The sequence below is a fragment of the Scleropages formosus genome, chromosome 4, assembly GCF_900964775.1.
Source record: "Scleropages formosus chromosome 4, fSclFor1.1, whole genome shotgun sequence".
Classification (NCBI taxonomy): Eukaryota; Metazoa; Chordata; class Actinopteri; order Osteoglossiformes; family Osteoglossidae; genus Scleropages; species Scleropages formosus.
In genome coordinates, this window is record NC_041809.1 from 11,065,069 (window position 1) to 11,086,319 (window position 21,251).

A 21,251-nucleotide genomic window follows, 5' to 3' on the forward strand; every position below is an offset into this window, starting at 1 on the left:
TTTACTGGGGGTCTGAGGCAATCGGGCATACTTTGGTAATGTGGGTTTATTGCCCAGTCTATTGTCTGTCACAACCTGTAGTTTGACTGGTGAGGTCCAAGATGTCTGCACAGTCTCTTTGCAGGGCAGACCACTGGAATGTGTGTGTGTTTCCAGTGCTGTTCTGCAGTCAACAGGTGACACTGCCAACATCAAACTCGCCTGGCTGCTGTGTTGAGATGCAATACAGGGGTGTGATGATGTGCAGGATCAACAAAAGCAAGCTATAGAACAGAACAGAGACCCTGTCTAGCATCTAAAATTATAACATTTTAATAGGAGGCTGAGCAGTTTCTTGAATAATTGTGTCCTGAATTTTTAAATTTAAATTATTTTTCTACAGTTAAAATCTTTTATACGTTTCTCCTAAATCAAATATTTTAATTATAAGAAGTTCAACAGACACAGGGCAAGATGTTACACCCCATGCATATATTACAACTGCTGTACACAAGGACCCAGTCCAACTAACTTCGCTATGAAGCCACAGAGAAACATATAAAGTATATAAAACTATATCTGCAAAGAATATTGCATGGTGGTTTTGGTGCTGCTCAAATGTTGGGAAGCATGTGCAATCCACATTTGGTAAATGCAAGGAAATGTTTTAAGCAGAGCGATTAAATGAACTCATTCATAACCTTGAATTCACATAAACTGAACACTAATATCTTGGGGGAATAACTGAAATATGCCCTCGGTGTCCCTAAACAGCAGTATTGGAATTTTTATACATTAAAAAGAAAAATATCTGTGCAACTTTGGCTAAGGTGTCTGTTCAAGTGCCCCACAAGGAGCGCAGTACGTTTTGTTTAATCTAAACTGATTTAAATAAATAAAATACATGTACAGAAACAAGAAGGTAGCTCATAGTCACTGTATGGATCTGGCTGGAAACTGCTGTGTGCTGTGGAGAAGAGCCATCTGCATCCCCAAGCCAGACGCGCAGGACCATTCCCAAGGAAGTGGCATTAATTTACTTTCATTATTCTCAAAATACTTCATAACTTGGCTCCAGGTACCTCACAGTGGGATCTCCAGTTGGGCTTTTATTAAACAAACAGTGCAGTAAAGTTTCCCAGCCATACTAAATTATAATGCATCAAGGTATGTTCATTTGTATACCCACCTAAAAATTATTTTAGTATTTTGCTGATGCTCTTCTTGGCAGTCTGCCAGCTGGTCTCAAATCAGCAGGAGTCTTAGTGATTTTCCTCCAAGTAGGATGTTACTCACTGCAATCAATTTCTTTGTGGATGGGGGCAGGTAATAAAACGTTATACAATGGCAGTGGAATATGGTAACGGAGAATAAGTAGCTACGATCAAGCGAGTCAGATCCAAGACGGACCGAGATTCATTGCCACCAGGGGAGGGGTTCAGAGGTGTGGTCTTTTTTAACTGCAGGGTGCCTGAACTCACTTTGGAATCACAAATGCGTTCAACAAGTGCACACATTTCCTCCAAGATCAGGGTGGTATGGTGGTTCAGTGTGTAGCGCTGTTACCTCACAGCATTGGTGCAGTACCCTATGATATGGGTTTGAATCCAGCTCAGTCTATATGGAGTTTCAATGTTATTCTAGCTCTGTGAAGCTGGACCCCCAAGGAGCACCAGAAACAAAAAATTCACTATGTTTCATTTGTCCTATTTTGTTCTATTTTTAACATGTCAGCAATTATTGACCAGGCTGTGCGATCACCCCCCCCAAGGAACAGCATAGGGGCCCAGAACTGGCCATTTTCCTAAATTCAACATTTGTGTCCATCTCTGCTGCTTAAATTATCATGACATCTCTTTACTCTTAAGTGATACACTACTTTTGATACAGCAGTCTTCTTAGGTCTGGGTGCTCTGGTTTCCTTCCACAACTGGAAGACACTTGTTTTAGGTGACTCTGGGAATCTTTATTTGCTTGCAGTGTCTTCGTGTGTGAGAGTTTGTGTTTTATTGCTCAATTGTAGAAATGGGTGTGACCAATATAGTAAGCCATCTTACAGAAAGGTATTGGCTGAATACAGTAATCGTGTCCCTTTGAGAGGCATCTGCTAAATGAATGGGCTTTGTAATGCTTCAAAATGATGCCGTTGCTTTAACTGAAATTCAGGACTCTTTCTGTAGTGATACCTTTTTTTAAAACCAAACATGTCAGTAGCTGAACCCAGAAAGTTTGAGGTGGGATTGATTCTCACCAGAATCCTGTCCATCAGAGGACACACACATACACAGACACTCGCAGACTGTCAGTGAGGCCGTTTTGGAGTCATCGTTACTCGTGAACTGCAGGTCTTCAGAAGGTGTAAGAAGAACACATGTACCACACAGACAGAGCTGGGGTCACATTGGATCCTGCATCCCTGGAAGCAACAGCACTACCTGATGACCCACTGCATCACCCCTTTCCATTTACACACACTGTCTGAACCACTTGTCCCATATGGGGTCGCGGGGAGCCAGAGCCTAACCTGGCAACATGGGGCATAAGGCTGGAGGGGACGCACCCAGGACAGGATGCCAGTCCATCACAAGGCACCCCAAGCGTGGCTCGAACCCCAGACCCACTAGAGAGCAGGACCCAGTCCAACCCACTGCACCACCACACTCCCTTTTTTCCATTTACAAAATTTAAAAAAATAAATATAAAGTTCATTCCTCCAATATGACATTGGCAGTAGCACCATATAGCGTAGGGGCTCGAGCTGCAGTGTAGTGATCAAATTACCTACACTTGAATCTGTTCCCAATCACTGTCACTCCATGATCTCCATTGACCAAGGCACTTTGAATACATACAGTAAAAATTACCCTGCTGGATAAAAGTCAATAATTGTAGGTAGTTCGATATACAAACATAACATTGTAAGTCTCCTTGGACAAAATCACTAGCTAGATGCGTAAATGTAAATGTGGTTTGAAAGAAGTACCGTTTGAACAGGACCAAAAAAGCATTGACACATAGGCTTTTTATAAAAAGAGTGAAATAGGCTGTGGTTTTAAAGGCAGTCCTGGGGTTCTGACCACTCCTGTGTGAACACAATTTCTGTTATTTAGGTCTCATTTTCTTTCTGAAGTCAGGAGAGGAGGCAGAAGATTCTCAGGATTTCATGCCATTAGGGTGGTGCTTTCCAGAACCATTTATACAGGCCTTCAACAGAGTTTAATATTTGTTGAATGATTTTTAGGCCTCCAAAACACAGAAAAATAGTTCAGACGGGGGGAAGAAAGTTTTCAGAGGAAATTTGTTGGATCAAGTCTCAGTAGAGGTCCTGTCTTGAATTTTTACCAAAAAAAAAAAACACCAAGCCATTAAAAAAGTAAGTTGTAAGTTAAATTTGGTGTGTGTCATATGAGGTTATGTGTGTATCATCTGTGGATGAAGACAGTGAAATCTTTTTCTTGGCAGGGGAGGCCAGTGCTTCCACAATGTGGGACAACAATGCCTGGGTCTATTTCTATGAAAACTCCACAAATGGGGAGCCCCCGTTCATGGTCCAGGACTTCATCCATGCCGTCCAGCCAGACGCCAAGTTTATTGTTATGCTGAGGGACCCCGTGGAGAGGTGGGCTTCATGAACTACTCTGCCGTTGGGTGGGTTTGGGTTGGGTTACGTTTTTGTGTTTGTAGATGTTCTCATTTTAAAGTAATGGATTTTCGTGTTAGACGCTGCAGAAATATGACTTCTGTGTTCTGAAACAAGTGTACTGTTATACCCCAGTCAGCACTCAGGATACGTTCCTTGAACATGGAGCGCGAGCTGAAACGGCACAAAATAAGGTGTTACAGGGATTTTGCAGAGAGAGGTGAAAGATTGAAATAAAGGAGAACAAGAGTAAACTTTTGCCTTTTTTAAATAAATTATCGCAACATGATATGTGGCTTTCACTCTTGTTTACTCAGGAGACGGTGCGCGTGAACAGCAGTGTCTCATTCACTTCGGTGTCACATGCCTGAACAGACACAGGGAGCACAAGGCACATTGCACTGTGAATAATGCGCTCCCGGTACTACTTTGCAGCACTGAAATTATCGGACTGTTGTACACACATACGGGACAGAGCCCACGAATGTTAAATAAGCGGTTTCATACTTGATATTGCGACAGCAATATGGGAGGCATGGTGGCACAGCGAGTAGTGCTGCTGTTTCACAGTGCCTGGGTGCTGTGAGAGGACATGGGTTCGATCCCTGCTCATTCTGTGTGGAGTTTGTATGTTCTCCTTGTGTCTGTGTGGGTTGCCTTTGGGTGCTCTGGTTTCCTCCCACAGTCCAAAGATGTGTTGTTCAGGTTCCCCTGTAGTGTGTGAGTGACAGGGTGTGTTCCACTGATGTATGGATGAGTGACCCATTGTAAGAAGTGTATCTAGCAGTGTAAGTCACCTTGCTGGATCAGGTGTGTGGGCTGATGATGCTACATAAAGTTCATTGGAAGTCACTTTGGAGAAAAGTGTCTGCTAATTAAGTAAATGTAATGTAGTATTGTACTTACCCTGGAGAGAGAGTGCAGTAACACATCTGGGTGACATTGGCATGTGTGCTGTAATAAAACTGCTCTAAACAGGGCAGTGTTAAATGGGTTACTGTTGTATGTAGAATAATAAAGCCTGTATATTTCTCCATTAACCCTTTTTGTAGGATTGAATGGACACCCTTGTTAATCCTCTGATGGTGTAACAGCTGAAGTAACTAGTGCTCTTTCCTGCAGGCTTTACTCTGACTATCTATACTTTGGCATTGCCAATAAGTCTGCCGAAGATTTTCACGAGCGCGTGTCCGAGTCCCTGCAGCTGTTCGAGGGCTGTCTCAGCGAGTCCTCCATGCGCTCCTGTGTCTACAACACCACCCTGAACAACGCCATGCCGGTGAGTGTCCCTCCTCTCCTCTCCTCCGGGGTGACCTCAGGTGCAGTGATAGAAATGACAAGAGCAGTGACGTTCTATCACAAGGCCTGTTTTCAGTAAACGGCACTTTGTCCCGTCTTGGCTGTTTGTGGTGTGGCCTGTTTGTCAGAAATGCAGAGTGTGAGAGAGCTGGAGGCATTCATGTAGAATCCGTTGGGGGGGGGGCATGCAGATGGCTGCGGAAAAAGGAGAACCGCAGGGAAGGGGGGCGTTGTTATTGTTTTTAGTGGCAATGGGGGCAAGGGATGGGGAGGTATGCCAGGGGCCAGCCCTCTCACAGAGTGGTCAGCCAAGCCCCAGCTGGGTTGGAGCAGCAGAAAGCGTCTGGGTAGCGTGGTGCATACGTGACCCCTTATTTTCCAGGCCCTCTGTCCACCCTATAGTGGAGCAAAGCTGCCTTCAAATGAATAACAAGTATGAATATTGCAATATATTGTAATATATTTCTTTTATGAGTATTACATTGTGCCACACTCGTTACAGAACAGTAAAGAAATCCAGTGTTAAAGGACATGAAATAATTATGACACTAAAATATAGTGTGGGCTTGGAGGGCAGGAAACCCAAACACATACTGCAATGTATTTTATATCGCAAAGTATCAGCGTGCATGAGAAATTATATGCATGCCATTTCCGAGAAATAAATGTATATTATAAAAGAAGAAAAATATTCGTATAAACATTTAAATAACTTGTGTTTATATTCCTGATAGCATTTGTGGAACCAAGACTTAGTGGAATAAGTATAATGGATAGTGATGTTTGGGGAGATTGTAATCAGCTGTATTTCAAAGCAGACGGCAAACATCTTTAATGGCTTTAAAACGGTTTCCATTCCAACTTTCCTCGAGATATAGTGTAACATAAACAAAAGATTATGCTGCACATACTAACCAGACTCCAAAAACACTGTGTCGCAGACAGTAGTCTTGACTGAATCACTTCTCCTATTATAACCACATAACTTTTACTGAATTTTACTGTGAAAAGAGCACAAAAGTGTGGATTGCGGTACCTTTCAATGTTGCTTTTTATCATCTGTGAGATGTTTTGAAGTGCTGGGGCATTGTTTAATTTAGAGAAAAATGTCTCTTTAATGAGTAATGTACTATTCAAAGTTAACAGAAGTACCTTCTAAACCAAAGAGATTTAGAATAAGACACATGGTTGTTGAAGTGCAGTCTGTCTTGTCCTGATATTCTGCTGGCACACATGACTCAAATAGCTGCTTGTAGACGTGAGAGACGGATAGGAAATACACTGATTAGTGTGTGATTCCAACTTCTGTAGCTGTTGGGAGATCAGGAGAGAAACGGGCTCTGAAGTGGTGTGTTTTGAGACCCTTCTTTGGGATTCGGTAGTTCAGGGGGAGTATGGGAGCTCATTCCACCATAGCGGATCCAAAACTAGGAACCTGCAGATGTGTTTTGGACCACTTGTGAGAAGGACCACCAAGCAAACAGAAGAGCCTCTGCAGGGGGGTAGGGAACCATCAGGTCCTGTAGGTATGGGGATGCTGATCCTTATGCTAATCTCATCCGTGCTTAATATAGCACAGATAAAACTTTTTCTACTTTTTGAATGAGTTCTAATGATATTCAGGTTTTGCTGAAAACATGCATATTACTTCTGTTTTGTACTGTATGTAAATGAGGTATGTAAAAATATTGCGGTCTCAGGCCTGTTTCTCTGTTTCCAGGTCCGTTTACAGGTTGGACTGTACATCGTGTACCTTCTCGATTGGCTGACGGTTTTCAAAATGGACCAGATTTTAATCCTCCGACTGGAAGATCATGCCGCCAATCGGAAATATACGATGCGCAAAGTCTTTGACTTTCTCAAATTAGGTATGTAAAAGAGAACACTAGGTTATGGCCTCAAACCCTTCTTTCACTGTAGAACTGTCTACATCACTAGAGGGTTTTTTTGTGGATATATTACAGAACTTCTTCAAATATTAAATAACTGGATGTCCTGAAAGTTTCTTTTATATTTGCCATTCTGTTTTTCCATCTACTCTTCATAATGTAAGTGTGAATGTGAAATATTGTCAATAACTTCTGAGACTGGCAACCGTGTGGTGCTGTTGTGGTTGTCTTTGTCATAGGCGGCAAAGCATCAGCACCCAGTCTCCAGTCTTAGAATTTATCGACTGTATTACATATAAACTCCCCCAGCTGATGACAGCAGGATTAAATAATTGACTGACAATGCAGTTCTATACTGGGCTGTGCCACAGGTACACCTCCCTTTCAAGCCCAGTGTAACAAGCTATCAGACATAGTGATCTGTGTGTTCCTCTGCTTTAACAATTTTTAAATGCATTTTAATCAGTGCTGTTTCTGTAGCTCCATTCTGAACTGGCATGGGGTGAGCTTGTTCCCAATAATAACAGATTTTTGTTTTATTTGGGACATACTGCTATTGTCGACACCCCACTTTGTCATTTGTAAATCACAGCAATTTCTTTTTTTTTTCCCTCTCCCTGTCAGTTATGAACCACTTATTTGAGTTCACAAAGGAAATACTTACAATTCAAAGGTGTGCGCCAAGGAAAATGGTTCACTATCCAAAAACTCACACCTTCACCAAGTGCAATAGAGGCACACAATATAACAGCAGGAAAAAATAGTTTTTCTTACTGTCCATTAAATGGCACAAAATATTGTAGCAATATTTTTTGGGAAAAGCCAATTACTGTTTTATCTTAGAAAAGATAACTTTTGAAAGTACTTTAATGGGGACAGTGTTTGGTATTTCACCTTGCAAACTGAATAGCTGTGCTGTAAAACACAGAACACACTGCGAAGGTTATATTTCCTGCAGCTACTGAGTCTTCAGGGACCAAACAGAGAAAAGCTGCTGTAGCCTAATTTTGTAGCCTAACTTTGTCTACTTCAAAAACTTGTGCTCGGGGGCATTCTGAGCAGCAAAGGTATAAGGTTTCATATAAAGGTCCAGTGCATTTAGGGGGTGTGTTTTTTATTTAAAAAAAAAAAAAAAAAAATCTTCCATGAATCCTCAGGAAGTATTAAAAACTATTTTTAATTTACCTTAGGTTACCTAGTCTAAGCTAAAATTGTCTTGGCTGGTCGAAGTTGTTTTGCTTTGTCGTTAAGAGTTTCTTTTGCATCCCAGGGTCCTTGACGGAACAGAAGGAAGCAGAGATCACCAAGAGTCCAGCATCCAACACCAGAAGGCCAGCAGACAAGAGCCTGGGGCCCATGCTTCCAATTACCAAGGAGATCCTTCAAGAGTTCTACTTCCCATTCAATCAAAGACTGACCCAAGTGCTTAAAAATGACTCCTTTTTGTGGGTGACTGATACGGAAGATGCACATAACTGACAAAGTATTCCCACAGAAAATGTGGGAAGGAAAAAAATGAACTGGCCTCAGTATGTGTTTTATTTAGAAAGTTACCGTAACAAAACAGCGCAGTAAATCTTAAATCTTTGACCTTGTTTTATATTGCAAAAGGGAAAATATTCCTTGTCATAAGTTTTTGAACAGTTTTCTGCATTCAGTGAACTTCATAAAGTACATTTAAATACTGAGTTTTTTTTTCCATAAAATTCTGAGACTTTTTATAGTGTGAAGTTCATGAGTTGCAGGTAAGTAATAAGACACCAGACATAAAACTTTCTTATATTTTAAAGCTTCACCTAATAAGTGAAATACTGAACGGTTGTTTGAGGTAATGTTGTAAATTATTCCTTTGCCTCATGCTTCCGGCTTCCTGCATCTCAGAGTAAATGAATGTGAGTCTAAGATAAATGTTTGTACAACAGCACCATCTTTTGGTTAAACATTGTGATATTCAAGGGTTATTTGTATCATTTGTGTGGTATGCATAGTTTTATTTAAATATTGAACAATTCAATGTCCAATATGCAACAATAAAAACGTTAAAATCTTAAATATGGCCTATTTGTTACTTTCGATACATGTCAGACATGGTATGACTTAGTTGTGAAGATAACTGTTATCCTTGTTTGTTCTCCGTGATGGAGGCCGTCAGAGTTAAAACTGACTGTTGTGGAATAAAATTATCTTGAGACCATAAGGTGTCAACCTTCAGTGCAAAGTATGCAAGAGGCTCCAATGATGTTTTACTCCTAAGCAGGGCTGTATATGGGGAGTGCTGGACCCCCTGAAAAAATATCGATGTGGGCCCCCACTGCCCTCCACCCATTTCATATATGGTATAAGATATGGGGGGGGTGCAGTAGGTTGGACCGCAGTCCTGCTCTCCGGTGGGTCTGGGGTTCAAGTCCCGCTTGGGGTGCCTTGCGGCGGACTGGCGTGCTGTCCTGGGTGTGTCCCCTTCCCCCTCCGGCCTTACGCCCTGTGTTGCCGGGTGGGCTCCGTGACCCCGTAAGGGACAAGCGGTTCTGAAAATGTGTGTGTGTGTGTGTGTGTATAAGATATGGGCATGGAGGCCCACATCTACGGTGCCGTAAGAACCCTCTAAGTCATCTTTGGAATGGGGTTTTGGGTCAGATGATGCCACAGTCAAATCTGTTGCTGCAGGACATATTTTAAAAGTTTAATATCATATCACTTTGACACAGTCTATTTACTTCTAACAGAATGTAATGTTGTTAACACGCTTCAACTTCACTTTTAAAGTTTTCAAAAGTTTCTTTACATAAATATTACATCAAAACAATGGCATTAAGCCATTAATAACTTCTTATGAAACATTGTTTAAAGTCCTCAAGCTATTATTCAGGAAAAACTAATAAAATAACAAAAAACAAGAAATTTATGAATTTTTAAAAAATTTGAAAAATTTTATCAAAGTTGGAGCTGAAGTAAATGCTCAGAATAATAATTTTTAATAATTATTAAGAGAAAATAAAAAATAATTATGCTATTGCACAATATTATTAAATAAAACTAATAAATATATCCATCCAAGAGAAGTGAGTTGTATTTGCGTTTTCTTGACAGTATTATTATTTTGAAACATATCACATCCGCAGCCGGCAGATCTGTAATCCTTGTGACATGGCGCATATCTATGTTTTTCTTCTGCGTGTTATACAAACCAACACTATTTACATAATAGTGCAAAAAGACAGGGACTTTGACTGTGTATCATCCTGCAGTTCTCCTGTCCTCCCTGTCCTTTTCATTACATTTCTGGTACCCAGATTTATGTTTTTTCCCCGACATTTTCAATCACTCAGTCTCCTGTTCTTGCACTGTAATTTCACTTCTAACTTCAACTGTTCTCAAAGCAGCCTGAACTCTGATTTGTGATTTTCACTAGCTGGGATGGGACTTACAATTTCATTGGGTCCCTCTGCTGTTTGTCACTGACTGAGCTGAAATAATTAATAAGCATTAGACTAAACCATTTTTAGGGTGGGGAGAGGAGATATTTGGAAAACTTTCACGAAATTGAATGTTTTTGTGGTTTTCGTTAAACTCTCATACTGAAGCTGTAATATATATTCATTGAGTAGTGGGCTATACAGCGTAACGACTGGATTTATTGGGGCCCCCTGGGTAGTGGGGGACCCTATAATTGTCACCACCTTTCAACCCACTAGCAACAACCCTACTCGTAAGAAAAGTAAAAAAAATTTAATGTTGCAAGCATATTGATGTATGAGAGACAAGAGCGAGCCAGTACCATAAAGGTTCCTTTCTCAAAATGCAAACTATTTCTGTAGTATAGACTAGTTTACAATGACTGATAGTTTAGGCATTCATCCACACATCTGCTTGTTGAGAACTACACAACAAAGGAATGTAACCAGCAATGTCTTATGTGCCAAGGAGTTTGTTTGAATATATTAATTCACTGATGTATGAGATGTGTATGTATGTGAAGACAGGCACTCTTTGATGCTGAACATGACTGGTGCTCTGTGTAGTCCAAGAGGTAGAACACCGTAATTTTGCATTCCCTGGATAAATGTTACTCAAAATAGTTCTGCACATGAAATGAGACTGAAAACTATGTGTATGAAAATCTTCTAAAAAAAGTTTCATACTAAATCAACCATTCTATCACACCAGAATGATCGTGGTACCTTTTTTTATTGTTTCATGGATTTGCATAAAACTTTTTTCCCTCCATTTTTGTTGATTGTTCTGGGACCCATTGAGTTATTCTTTAGATATGTTGGAAGTAAGTTCTCACTGAAAGTATGGAGAGCACAGCAGACCTGCAGCAGTGCCACTGGGACAAAAATTGCTTTAACCAGCCAGGTGCAGAAAATCGCTAAGAACCCAAAATACTGTGTAGCTTGTAACTGTTGAACAAAAATCTGCACAAATTGGAAGGTGGTTTTGATATACAGTATGACCATGTGCTGTCAAAATGGGTCTAAAAGCCCTATCTCAACTCAGAACATCATCTACTGCTGTGCATGGTTGACATGTGAAGAGAGAGGCTTAGGATGTTTCCTACTTTGTATAATTAACATTCCTAATAGTTCTTCTTTACCTGCTGAGGACATGAATCTTGATGGTAGATCCTCTCTCGTGGTAATGATGTGAAGCTTTCTAAAGTCATAACAAAGTGCTGGTAAACTAATTAAGTTTAAATTCAGCATAATTTATTTATTCACAGACCACTTCTGTTGTTTGTATTATAGCAGATGTTTGAAACACACACACACAGACATTGTCTGAAACTGCTTGTCCCGAGTAGGGTCGCAGCAAACCGGAGCCTAACCTGGCAACACAGGGCACAAGGCTGGATGGGGAGGGGACACACCCAGGACAGGATTCCAGTCTGTCACAAGGCACCCCAAAGGGGACTTGAACCCCAGATCCACCAGAGAGCGGGACCTGGCCAAACCCACAGCACCACCTCACCCCCCCATGTTTGAAACCCTTATTTCAAAATCCATCTAATTTTTATTTTAAGTCTTACTCTGACAGTTCAACTGCTGAACATGTCAGTAATCACACATTTGCAATTCAGTTGTAGCACCCCAACCTCCTCCAGTAAGAACCACTCTGTAATTTAACTGGGTAAATAATTGTCAGTGGCTAAGGAGGCAGACTGAACACTGAGTCTCTTGAAAGAAAAGTACCTGCTGAACAAATTAAAAAAATCCACTGGACTATTTCAGATGGAATTCTGGATGCTTTACCCTAAAGCCATTCTGAGACCCTAACGATCATCCCTAGCCTGTACAGTATGTGTGACCCCCACAGTATGGGCATGCTCACATCACATCAATTATCCAGGAGGTATTTGTTCCTTCGTTCATTTGTTTTCAATAACTGCTTGTCCACTAGGGGTCGTGGTGGTTTTGAGTCCATCCCAAAAGCATAGGGTGGAAGGCAGGGTACACCCTTGACCGGACCCCAGTCCTTGATAAGTCAATTGCACTCACTGACACCTTCACACACGAAGGGCAATTTAGAGTCACCTGGAACACATGTTGTTGGACTGTGGGAGGAAGCTGGAGTACCTGGATGAAAAGAGATTTTCTGTTGCTATGAAATCCAAAGCAAATATGATTTTTTAAGAAAAAGTTTAATCCACTTCCAAACCCCACAGCCCAGGACCTGTGAGGTACCAGCACAGTGCCACCATACCACAAATAACACACACACAAACACTCTCTGAACCGCTCGTCCCATACAGGGTCGCGGGGAGCCAGAGCCTACTCGGCAATACAGGCTGTAAGGCCGAAGGGGGAGGGCACACACCCAGGACAGGACGCCAGTCCGTCGCAAGGCACCCCAAGCGGGACTCGAACCCCAGACCCACCGGGGAGCAGGACCCGGTCCAACCCACTGCGCCACAGTGCCCCCACCACAAATAATATATTGGGTTTAATTTTGTTTTAATAAACAATAATGTGACAGAACTGTTTTAATGCTGTCAGCACAACATTTCCATATTCAGCAGATGCTTTTCTCCAAGTAACTTCCAATGAACTCTATGTAGTGTTATCAGCCCACATACCTTGTTCACTAAGGTGACTTGCACTGCTAGAGATACTCCTTACAGTGGGCTGCTTATCCATACATCAGTGGAACACACTCTCACTCTCTCACACATTTTGGGTGAACCAGAAGAGCATGTTTTTGGACTGTGGGAGGAAACCCACGCAAACCTCACACAGACTGAGCAGGGATCAAACCCACATCCTCTGGCACTACCCAGGCACTGTGAGACAGCAGCATTACTCACTATGCCACCATGCTGCCTCTCTACTATTTAGTTACTTCACTAGAGGTCAGCAAGAACACGTTGTACGAATGAATAGATACTTACCCTAGAGCTGAATTAGAGTTATGAGGTGGAAGAAAGAATATTCTTTCCACTTGCATCACCTCACATTTAAACTGAGAGCTTGCTGTGCAATAAAGGTTTTTTAATATACTGTATATACATGGGTTTTTATGACATGGAAAATTTTTGTGCTTTTAAGGATGAAGAAATGTTAGGATGTTATTTTACATGCTGTCTACATCCCCAGTTTTTGGGTGCAGCTTAATTTTTATGTCTATGTAAACATTGTAGAAGTACGTAGAAGTTTCCATTTTAATGCCAGTTTTGGCATATTGTCATATATATCCAAAGGGCATGGGACAATTCAGAGAACATGTTTATGGAAAGTAGCTGCAAGGTTTGTTGTTCTAAGACGTGGGTCATATGGGGGAGTAAGCAGACAGTTTTCCCCTTTATTTATTTATTTATTCATTTTGCTGCGATACATATCATTTGTATATATGTTTGTATCTGTATAAACACATGCAGAGAAAAGTGGTATAACTACACTCAAGGCTCCTGACTTTATTACCAACATTTCACCATGGGAGCATAGCTCATTACAGTTTTCAAAGTGCCAAGTATTTAATTTATATAGGTACTTGTAAAGTACAACCTTAAAAAAATCTGATATTGTAGTTCAAAGTTTAAAAGTAATTTTAATCACTGTCTGAATTTGCATTCCCACAAATGGGTCATTTCAAAATAACAATAAGATAAATTTAACTTTTTGTTGCGTTGTTAGTTCTCTTTTACTGAATTTCATGCATGTGAGCTTATTTGAACTAACAAGACGTTAATAAAAAATGCATTGTTTAGAAATTATTTTGCATTGTATGCTATGTAGTCTTTATTTAGAAAATATAATGCTGCATAGCGTACAATGCAAAATACAAAATTTTTAAACAAGGATTTAATTTACATAAGTTCATTTATAAATGACCACCACTGAATTTTACATTCACTGATATACACACACACACACACACACATTTTCAGAACCGTTTGTCCCATACGGGGTCACGGGGAACCGGAGCCTACCCGGTAACACAGGGCGTAAGGCCGGAGGGGGAGGGGACATACCCAGGACGGGACGCCAGTCCATTGCAAGGCACCCTAAGCAGGACTTGAACCCCAGACCCACCGGACAGCAGGACTGTGGTCCAACCCACTGCACCACCGCACCCCCTTTACACTGATATATATAAATGTAAATTTTGAAGTTCAACATCTGTCAGTATTCTGTATGTGTAAGCACTGAAGATGAAAGCTTATCTCGGCAAAGCTACATTTCCACTTGATGACAAAATGATTTTTTCTGAGTCTTAATATCTGGGACTCTGCAAACACTGTTATATTACTGACACTGATAATGCATTCAGCTGACACTTTTCTCCAGTGTGCCTTCAATGTTAACATACCTACTGCTACTTTTCCATTCATACAGCCAGATATTTTTTACTGCAAAAGCTTAGAGCAAGTACCTTCCTCCACAGTACTAAAGAAGGATTCAAGCCTGCAACCTTCAAGTCAAAAGGCAACAGCTCGCACTATTATACTACCTGCTTCCTCTTAATAACTCCATTTGCAAACAATTAAAAACATGCCAGAGAAAAATAAGCAATTTTGCCAATAGTGGTCATCAACAATTATTTTTTAGAAATATTTTGATGATTTTCCAAGGAAATATTCCAGTAATAGCACATAACTCATTGATTTATACTGTATTAATGTGTTGAAACAGTTTGAGTTGGTTTACTGAGTTTTATTCAATGTTTTTGACTTTTGATTCTTTCTTTTGATGTGTGAATTCTTTTGGTAACATGTAGAGTCTTAAGGGTTGTGAGAGCATTGATGGTAAAATAATAGGCAATGCTCCTGGAACCCTGTGTTTCTGGTATAGGCCTTGGATCGCTGTGACCCCCCTGTGGGACAAGCTGTTGCTGAAATTGATTGGTTGATATTCTATAGAGACACAGACCAACTGATCACTTTATAATGCAGTCTGACAATAAGTCCACTGATTTTTGCCTAACTGGTGACTTTTCATATCATAGCTGCACATATAATTGGAAGACGTGTTATTTCCGGTGATTACACCTAAATGTTCAATATTTGCTGTTTCGTTTGAAATGCAGCAAATGACAGCAAGACCATTACTGTGTAAGTCCCCTTGCAGTGGTTCCTGGGGGTAGGGGTGGGCCAATGCACATTGCTCATTGCCCGTTAAAGGTGGCTAGGTCCATATAGCTGTCGATGGCTTTTAAAATTACTGCAGATTTGCAATTTGTTGTTACCAACTGTGGATTTTTTTTTTTTTTCTCGACTGCTTTGGTCTGTTTTGTTATTTACTTGCCTAATAACGAACTGTTAAATGAAACCAGAACTCTGCCATTGTATTTTTTTGGCTTTGCTCAACCTTCAAACTTGAGATATACTGGTGTGTCACAATTGCTCACAACTGCTCACATTTTTAGTCATAAACAGAAGTATGAGTCATGAGGCATGTATACCGCAAGTGTGGTCGAAGAGCTGGATTGCTTTCTTCTTCTTATCAGGGGGTCTTTTCAGGATTACCCAGCATTCCCTTAATGCAAGCACTGGATATGTCGCAGCTTCAATAAATCTATAAGCACTTGGGGGGACTCTGGATGCTGTTTAGTAGGATAATAATGTTTCAGATGGATCTTGGCAAAATGTTTCAATGCGAGGTCTGCACAGAGCAATAGTCCCATCAGACAGAAAACAGCTATTTCCTGTGTTCATAGGTCAAACATTTAGCATGTTCTGAATTATTTAATTTGATGAGTTATCCATAGTACTTAGTCAGGATGAGAGATTCACTAAGAATATCCCAAATCCTGAAATCTTGCATATTTTAACACCATTAAGACAATGAAAAATGTCTGCTTTGTTTTATGAAATTGGAATGTGGTAAAGCAGAAAAACCGTGACCCTGAGATAAGCAGTAGTGAGTTAAGGAGTGAATTAGGTGTAACACTAAAGTAAAGACCTGAAAAAGTCTTCAGACTAATTACAATTTATACAGTAACTACAAAGGCAAACTACAGTCAATATTTGGATTCACAATAAAATGTAACAGAGTAGAAGATGCAAAGTAAACAAAATATTCATACAAGATCCTTAAAAAACCGTTGCAGGACGTTAGATTTTATACACATAAAAATCTTACAACAATACAGTTTTTGGACTGAAACCTCTAGAACCTTTATTGAGCAATGCACACAGAAAAAATAATAATTTCATTAGAACTGCAGGACATTGTTTTATGCAGGTACTGACTTGCACCAATAGTCCTTTTTGGGATCCTGCCTCTTTCATGTAAATTACTTCCCTGTTTTTTCGAGATTGTATTAAAATGAACACCCAGACAATACAGACATTAATTTTCTTTGAAGTTTATTTTTCATTCTAAGGTAAAAATGTACATTTATATTTCCTTTCTGTCTTTGTTGATATTTATCAGTTTCCTTCCTCATCTGTATGTCTGTGCTCCGTTTTTTTTCCTCTGGGAATTTACCTTTGGCACTTCCTTCATCATTTACTGTTGAAATTAATTATGTAAATTAAATGGAAATTTGTATCTATGGCTGAATTTAAAAAAAAAAACTGCCATCTACTCAATCTAAATCAGACTGCTGTTGAAAATCAAGTTAATAATTCTAGCAATATTTTAAGTGTGGGATCATGTCCCTGATTTTGTGGTTATGGTAACCTTTCTTGCATGCAACTTCTGTTATTTTGTCACAGATTTTTATTGGAATCCAAACTCGAAGTGCATCCATGACCTCATTCTCAAGCTTTTTTTTAAAAATTATTTATTTATTTATTTATTTTTCAGTTTTTTTTCAGGTTTTCTGCTAGCTCAGAATTAATGGTAAAGTTAGCAGCCTGTGACACATTCTCTAACACTCCCCATGTGACTGCAGTTGGAAAAGAATTTAATAATGACACTGTCAAAAGTTTCATTCAAAGTACTACAACAAATGCTACAGTACATGTTCTTTCAGCGAAGACGTTATTGCGGCAACTGTGAGCAAGTGAAAGGAGAGCTGCAAATTTGTTTTGGATTTATAGACATATACTCTCTCATTTTTTGAATAGTCAATATAAATGTTAGTGACTCATAGTTTTCCATGCACCATGCTTGCCAATCATAGCTGGCTCAACTCACAGGCATGTGCTCTTCACTGTAGTCACAGTGACACTGCTTTAACTTTCCATGATCTCATTTAATATGTCACTAAATGCCTTATTAAGCTTATTTTACAATGACACCTATGTTATGTGTGTAACCAGGAATGCTAATTTCCCTCCAAGGGGACGTACATTAAATGGTTTAATGATGTCCTGCACGTCTGAATTCTGCAGTGTCTTTTTTCTTCCTTCTTGACATTTTGTAACAGAATATTTCTGGCTTTTTTATCCATATCATCATTTTCCTGTCTTAATTAGTACTATTTTGACTATTTGTGATTGATGGTCACGTATGATTTAAAAATACTGCATTCATAGTATAGATCAGGATCCCCTCGTCACTTCAAAGTGTATCGCAATAAATTTTCCCTACTTATAGATAAATTCACTCATCTGATTGACCTTAGGTGCACACTTATAGGGGCAGAATCACAGAAAACCCATAAATATGCAGTGGGACTTGCTTTTGTGTGTCGATATTGCTGCAGTTCTGGTATACATTGGTAAACTCGCAACACGGTCCCTGTGATTGGACCCTTTAGTGTTCCAGATATGTGTCGCTTTGGAGAAAAACGTCAGCTGAATGAATAAATTCAAAGGTAAATGTAATACTATATGAAGACAAATCACTAGTTGGGGGCTCTCATAATTCACTGCAACGTGACAGACTTGATACAGATGTTCTAAGAAGAGGAAACGGTGAGTCCCTTGCTTTGCTCTTCCATATGTTTAGCTCTGTGGGCTCAGTAGCAGATGGAAAGGCCTAGAAATCTTAAAGCCCCAGGTGCTGTACCTGTAAAGAGGCCCTTGGGTCAGGCACTGTACAGATCTTCAAAGACTTGCTCTCCTCTTGTAATTAAGACTTCACTTTGATCCCCTGTGGCAATAACTGTTATGAATATACACATGTAAAGGATGTCCTTTTACAGTGCAAAATTACTGGAAACTTCAGCATCAAAGAGGAAATGATCTTCTGATCTATCATTTAGACATGGGAATTTGAATAGCATTCAGTATGAATGCTGAAATGGAGTGATGGTAAATAGCTGATGGCAAAAGTCATATTCATTTTCATGAAAAGAAAGGTTTTCATCAGTTTTCAGTTTTCATCAGTTGTGATAAAAGCTTTGCAGAAAACTAACTTATGACAAGTGCTGCTGTAAAGTTTTATTCATAGTGCAACAAAAAACACCAGCAACCGAAAGTAATACTGTAAATTCTTTAAATTAAACCAGGTCATCTTAGAGTTTACTTAGGGCACAGATTTTTGAGCTTGAGTGAATATTTGAGTCTTTAACGTGTCGCTTTTCTGCTTTCTGCAGGATGCTATGGCTGGGGTGTCCTTAATTTGCACTTCATGATCAGAATCTAATACCGAATGTTTAGTTGCAATGTGTTGGCAGTTAATACACTTAACATTAATTCTTTATTCTCAAGCCTGATAGACTATATTCCATGAGACTGAGTTGCTGAACTGTAAAAGAAATTGTTCCATTTATTGCACTCGTTGTTTCAACACAGTTTATCACCAACGCAGTTTACGTCAAATTCTGGGTATCTCCTCCTGCGATCGGATCACAGACGAAGAGGTGTTACAACGTAGTGGCTGGAAGACACTGTTGCTGAATGACGAATGTGACTAGTGGGTCACATTTTGTGACTTGCTGACCAGAGACTTCCAAAGGTGGTGATGCGATGGGTGCCGCCAAAGAAAGCTCACATAAGGTCGACGACTGAAAATGTGGCGTTCCCGTTTTGAGAAGACCTCAAACCATGAACGTTGAATGGAGATATGCTGAGATCATTGCTGCCAGCAGAGCCCACTGGAGAACACTCATTGCCCAATATGTCAACTGACGTGGGAGGAACTAACTGAAAGAAAAGGTGTCTTTTATGCTTATTGCATAGGCTGTGTTCCAATTTTGCAAAGTTTTGCTTCTTAAGTGAGGGGTGCGGTGGCACAGCAGGCTTGGCTGGGTCCTGCTCTCTGGTGGGTCTGGGGTTTGAGTCCCACTTGGGGTGTCTTGTGGCAGATGGGGGTCCCGTCCTGGATGTGTCCCCTCCCCCTCCAGCCTTACTCCCTGTGTTGTCAGATTAGGCTCCGGTTTGCCGCAACCCCGAGTTGGGATGAGTTGTTTTCTCACTCTGTGTGTGTGTGTGTGTGTGTGTGTGTGTGTGTGTCTGTGTGTTTTGTTAAGCAGTTACTATAGTTGGTTATATGGTATATGGTTAAAGTCAATACGTTTTGTTTATTATCAGATACAATCTAAAACTGGTGGATTCTAGCATGTAAAATCATTTTTGTCAATTGAGCACACTGAGTTATGAAATGTGCATGTTGACTAGAGAATGGGAAAACCAAACAGTTAATTCCGCCTAGAGAGACATTGAAAAGCTAGAGTCACTGTGGTCCCACTACTGCCCACTCACCTCTACCTTTGCTTTTGCCTTTTTGTCTTCAGGCAAAGCTTCCACTCACTGTGGGAATGACAAACCTGTGCTTTTGTGTTTTCTAATCATGGAATCACAGTGAAACAGCAATGAGCTGCAGCGTGGCCAGCTGTGCGTTCTTTAAGTGGGAGACAATATTACAGGTCATCTGACGCAAACCTCACGCAGAGACTGTGGGTTTTCCTTTCTTTTCTCCTTGCTCTGGGATTCATACACCACACTGTTCAATCTCCATCTCTCCATTCAGCAGACAGCAGCTCTTTTATCTGTGGCTGTTGATGAGGATCCTACCTTTTCTGCAGGTGGTATGATGAAATCATCAGGGCAAATTATTCATAACTCAGTAAAGGGCTACAGATATAGCAAACACCTTCCTCTAGAGACACTTGTATGGGCAGCACAGTAGTGCTGTTGTCTCACAGTGTTCGGGTGGTGTGAGAAGAAGTGGGTTCAGTCTCCGCTCAGTCTGTGTGGAGTTTCCATGTTCTCCCTGTGTCTGGTTTCCTCTGGGTGCTCTGGTTCCTCCCACAGATCAAAGACATGCTCTTCAGGTTCACCAATAGTGTGTGAGTGGCAGAGAGAATGTGTTCCACTGATGTATGGATGAGTGATCCATTGTAAGCAGTGTATCTAGCAGTGTAAGTCACCTTGGTGAATAAGGTGTGTGGGCTGATAACACTACATAGAGTTCATTGGAAGTCACTTTGGAGAAAAGCATCTGATAAATAAGTAAATGTAATTGGTGCCTGGCATTGAGTAAATAATATAACTATAATAATCTTAGTTAGGCTAACAGAAAAGTTACTGTTACAATCACATTCTGAGTGTACTGAGACTCTGCTACAGATTCTTCACCCTCCTGCCATTCAGTGACTTTAAGTCTTCAGCACCACAGTCACTCTAGTATTTCTATGATACAAGTTCTGTATAGATATTGGGAGGTTAAAGCAAATTAATATTGCAAAATATCAAAACTCTGCTGACTGCCAGAGACGGGCTTGCTTTGGCTGTTTTGAGGTTTTCTCTGCTTTATGTGGATGCATTAGCAAGCAAAGTTCGTCAGTGTTTAGAGCTTGATATTTATAATAATTTGGGTTACAGAGCATGCTGTGGAATGATACAGCAAACTGCCTGAAGGATCCTGAAATCAAATCTGTTTTAAAATTGTTTAGGCTCTTAACCTACTGACCATGGAGTTACAAAGTCCTGCACATCTTGGATTTTATTGTCAAGTCCTTGGTTTTTTCCACATCATTTTTATCATTACACACACACACACACACACACACACACTCTTTCTGAACTGCTTGTCCCATATGGGGTCACAGGGAGACAGAGCCTCACCCAGCAACACAGGGCATAAGGCTGGAGGGGACACACCCAGGACAGGACA

General features: G+C 40.4%; 1 protein-coding gene across 2 annotated transcripts in view; it reads left to right on the top strand.

The window, feature by feature from the left end:
* Window positions 1-8,464, top strand: part of LOC108932796 (carbohydrate sulfotransferase 15-like) — a 41,331-nt gene extending 32,867 nt beyond the window's left edge. For both annotated transcript variants that reach the window (XM_018749378.2, XM_018749379.2), the window contains exons 5-8: window positions 3,442-3,598; window positions 4,742-4,898; window positions 6,639-6,786; window positions 8,078-8,464. In XM_018749378.2, the coding sequence (XP_018604894.1) occupies window positions 3,442-3,598; window positions 4,742-4,898; window positions 6,639-6,786; window positions 8,078-8,286 (671 nt within the window). In that variant the 3' untranslated portion in view covers window positions 8,287-8,464. The remainder of the gene's footprint in view (window positions 1-3,441; window positions 3,599-4,741; window positions 4,899-6,638; window positions 6,787-8,077) is intronic.
* The last annotated feature ends 12,787 nt before the right edge of the window (window positions 8,465-21,251 follow it).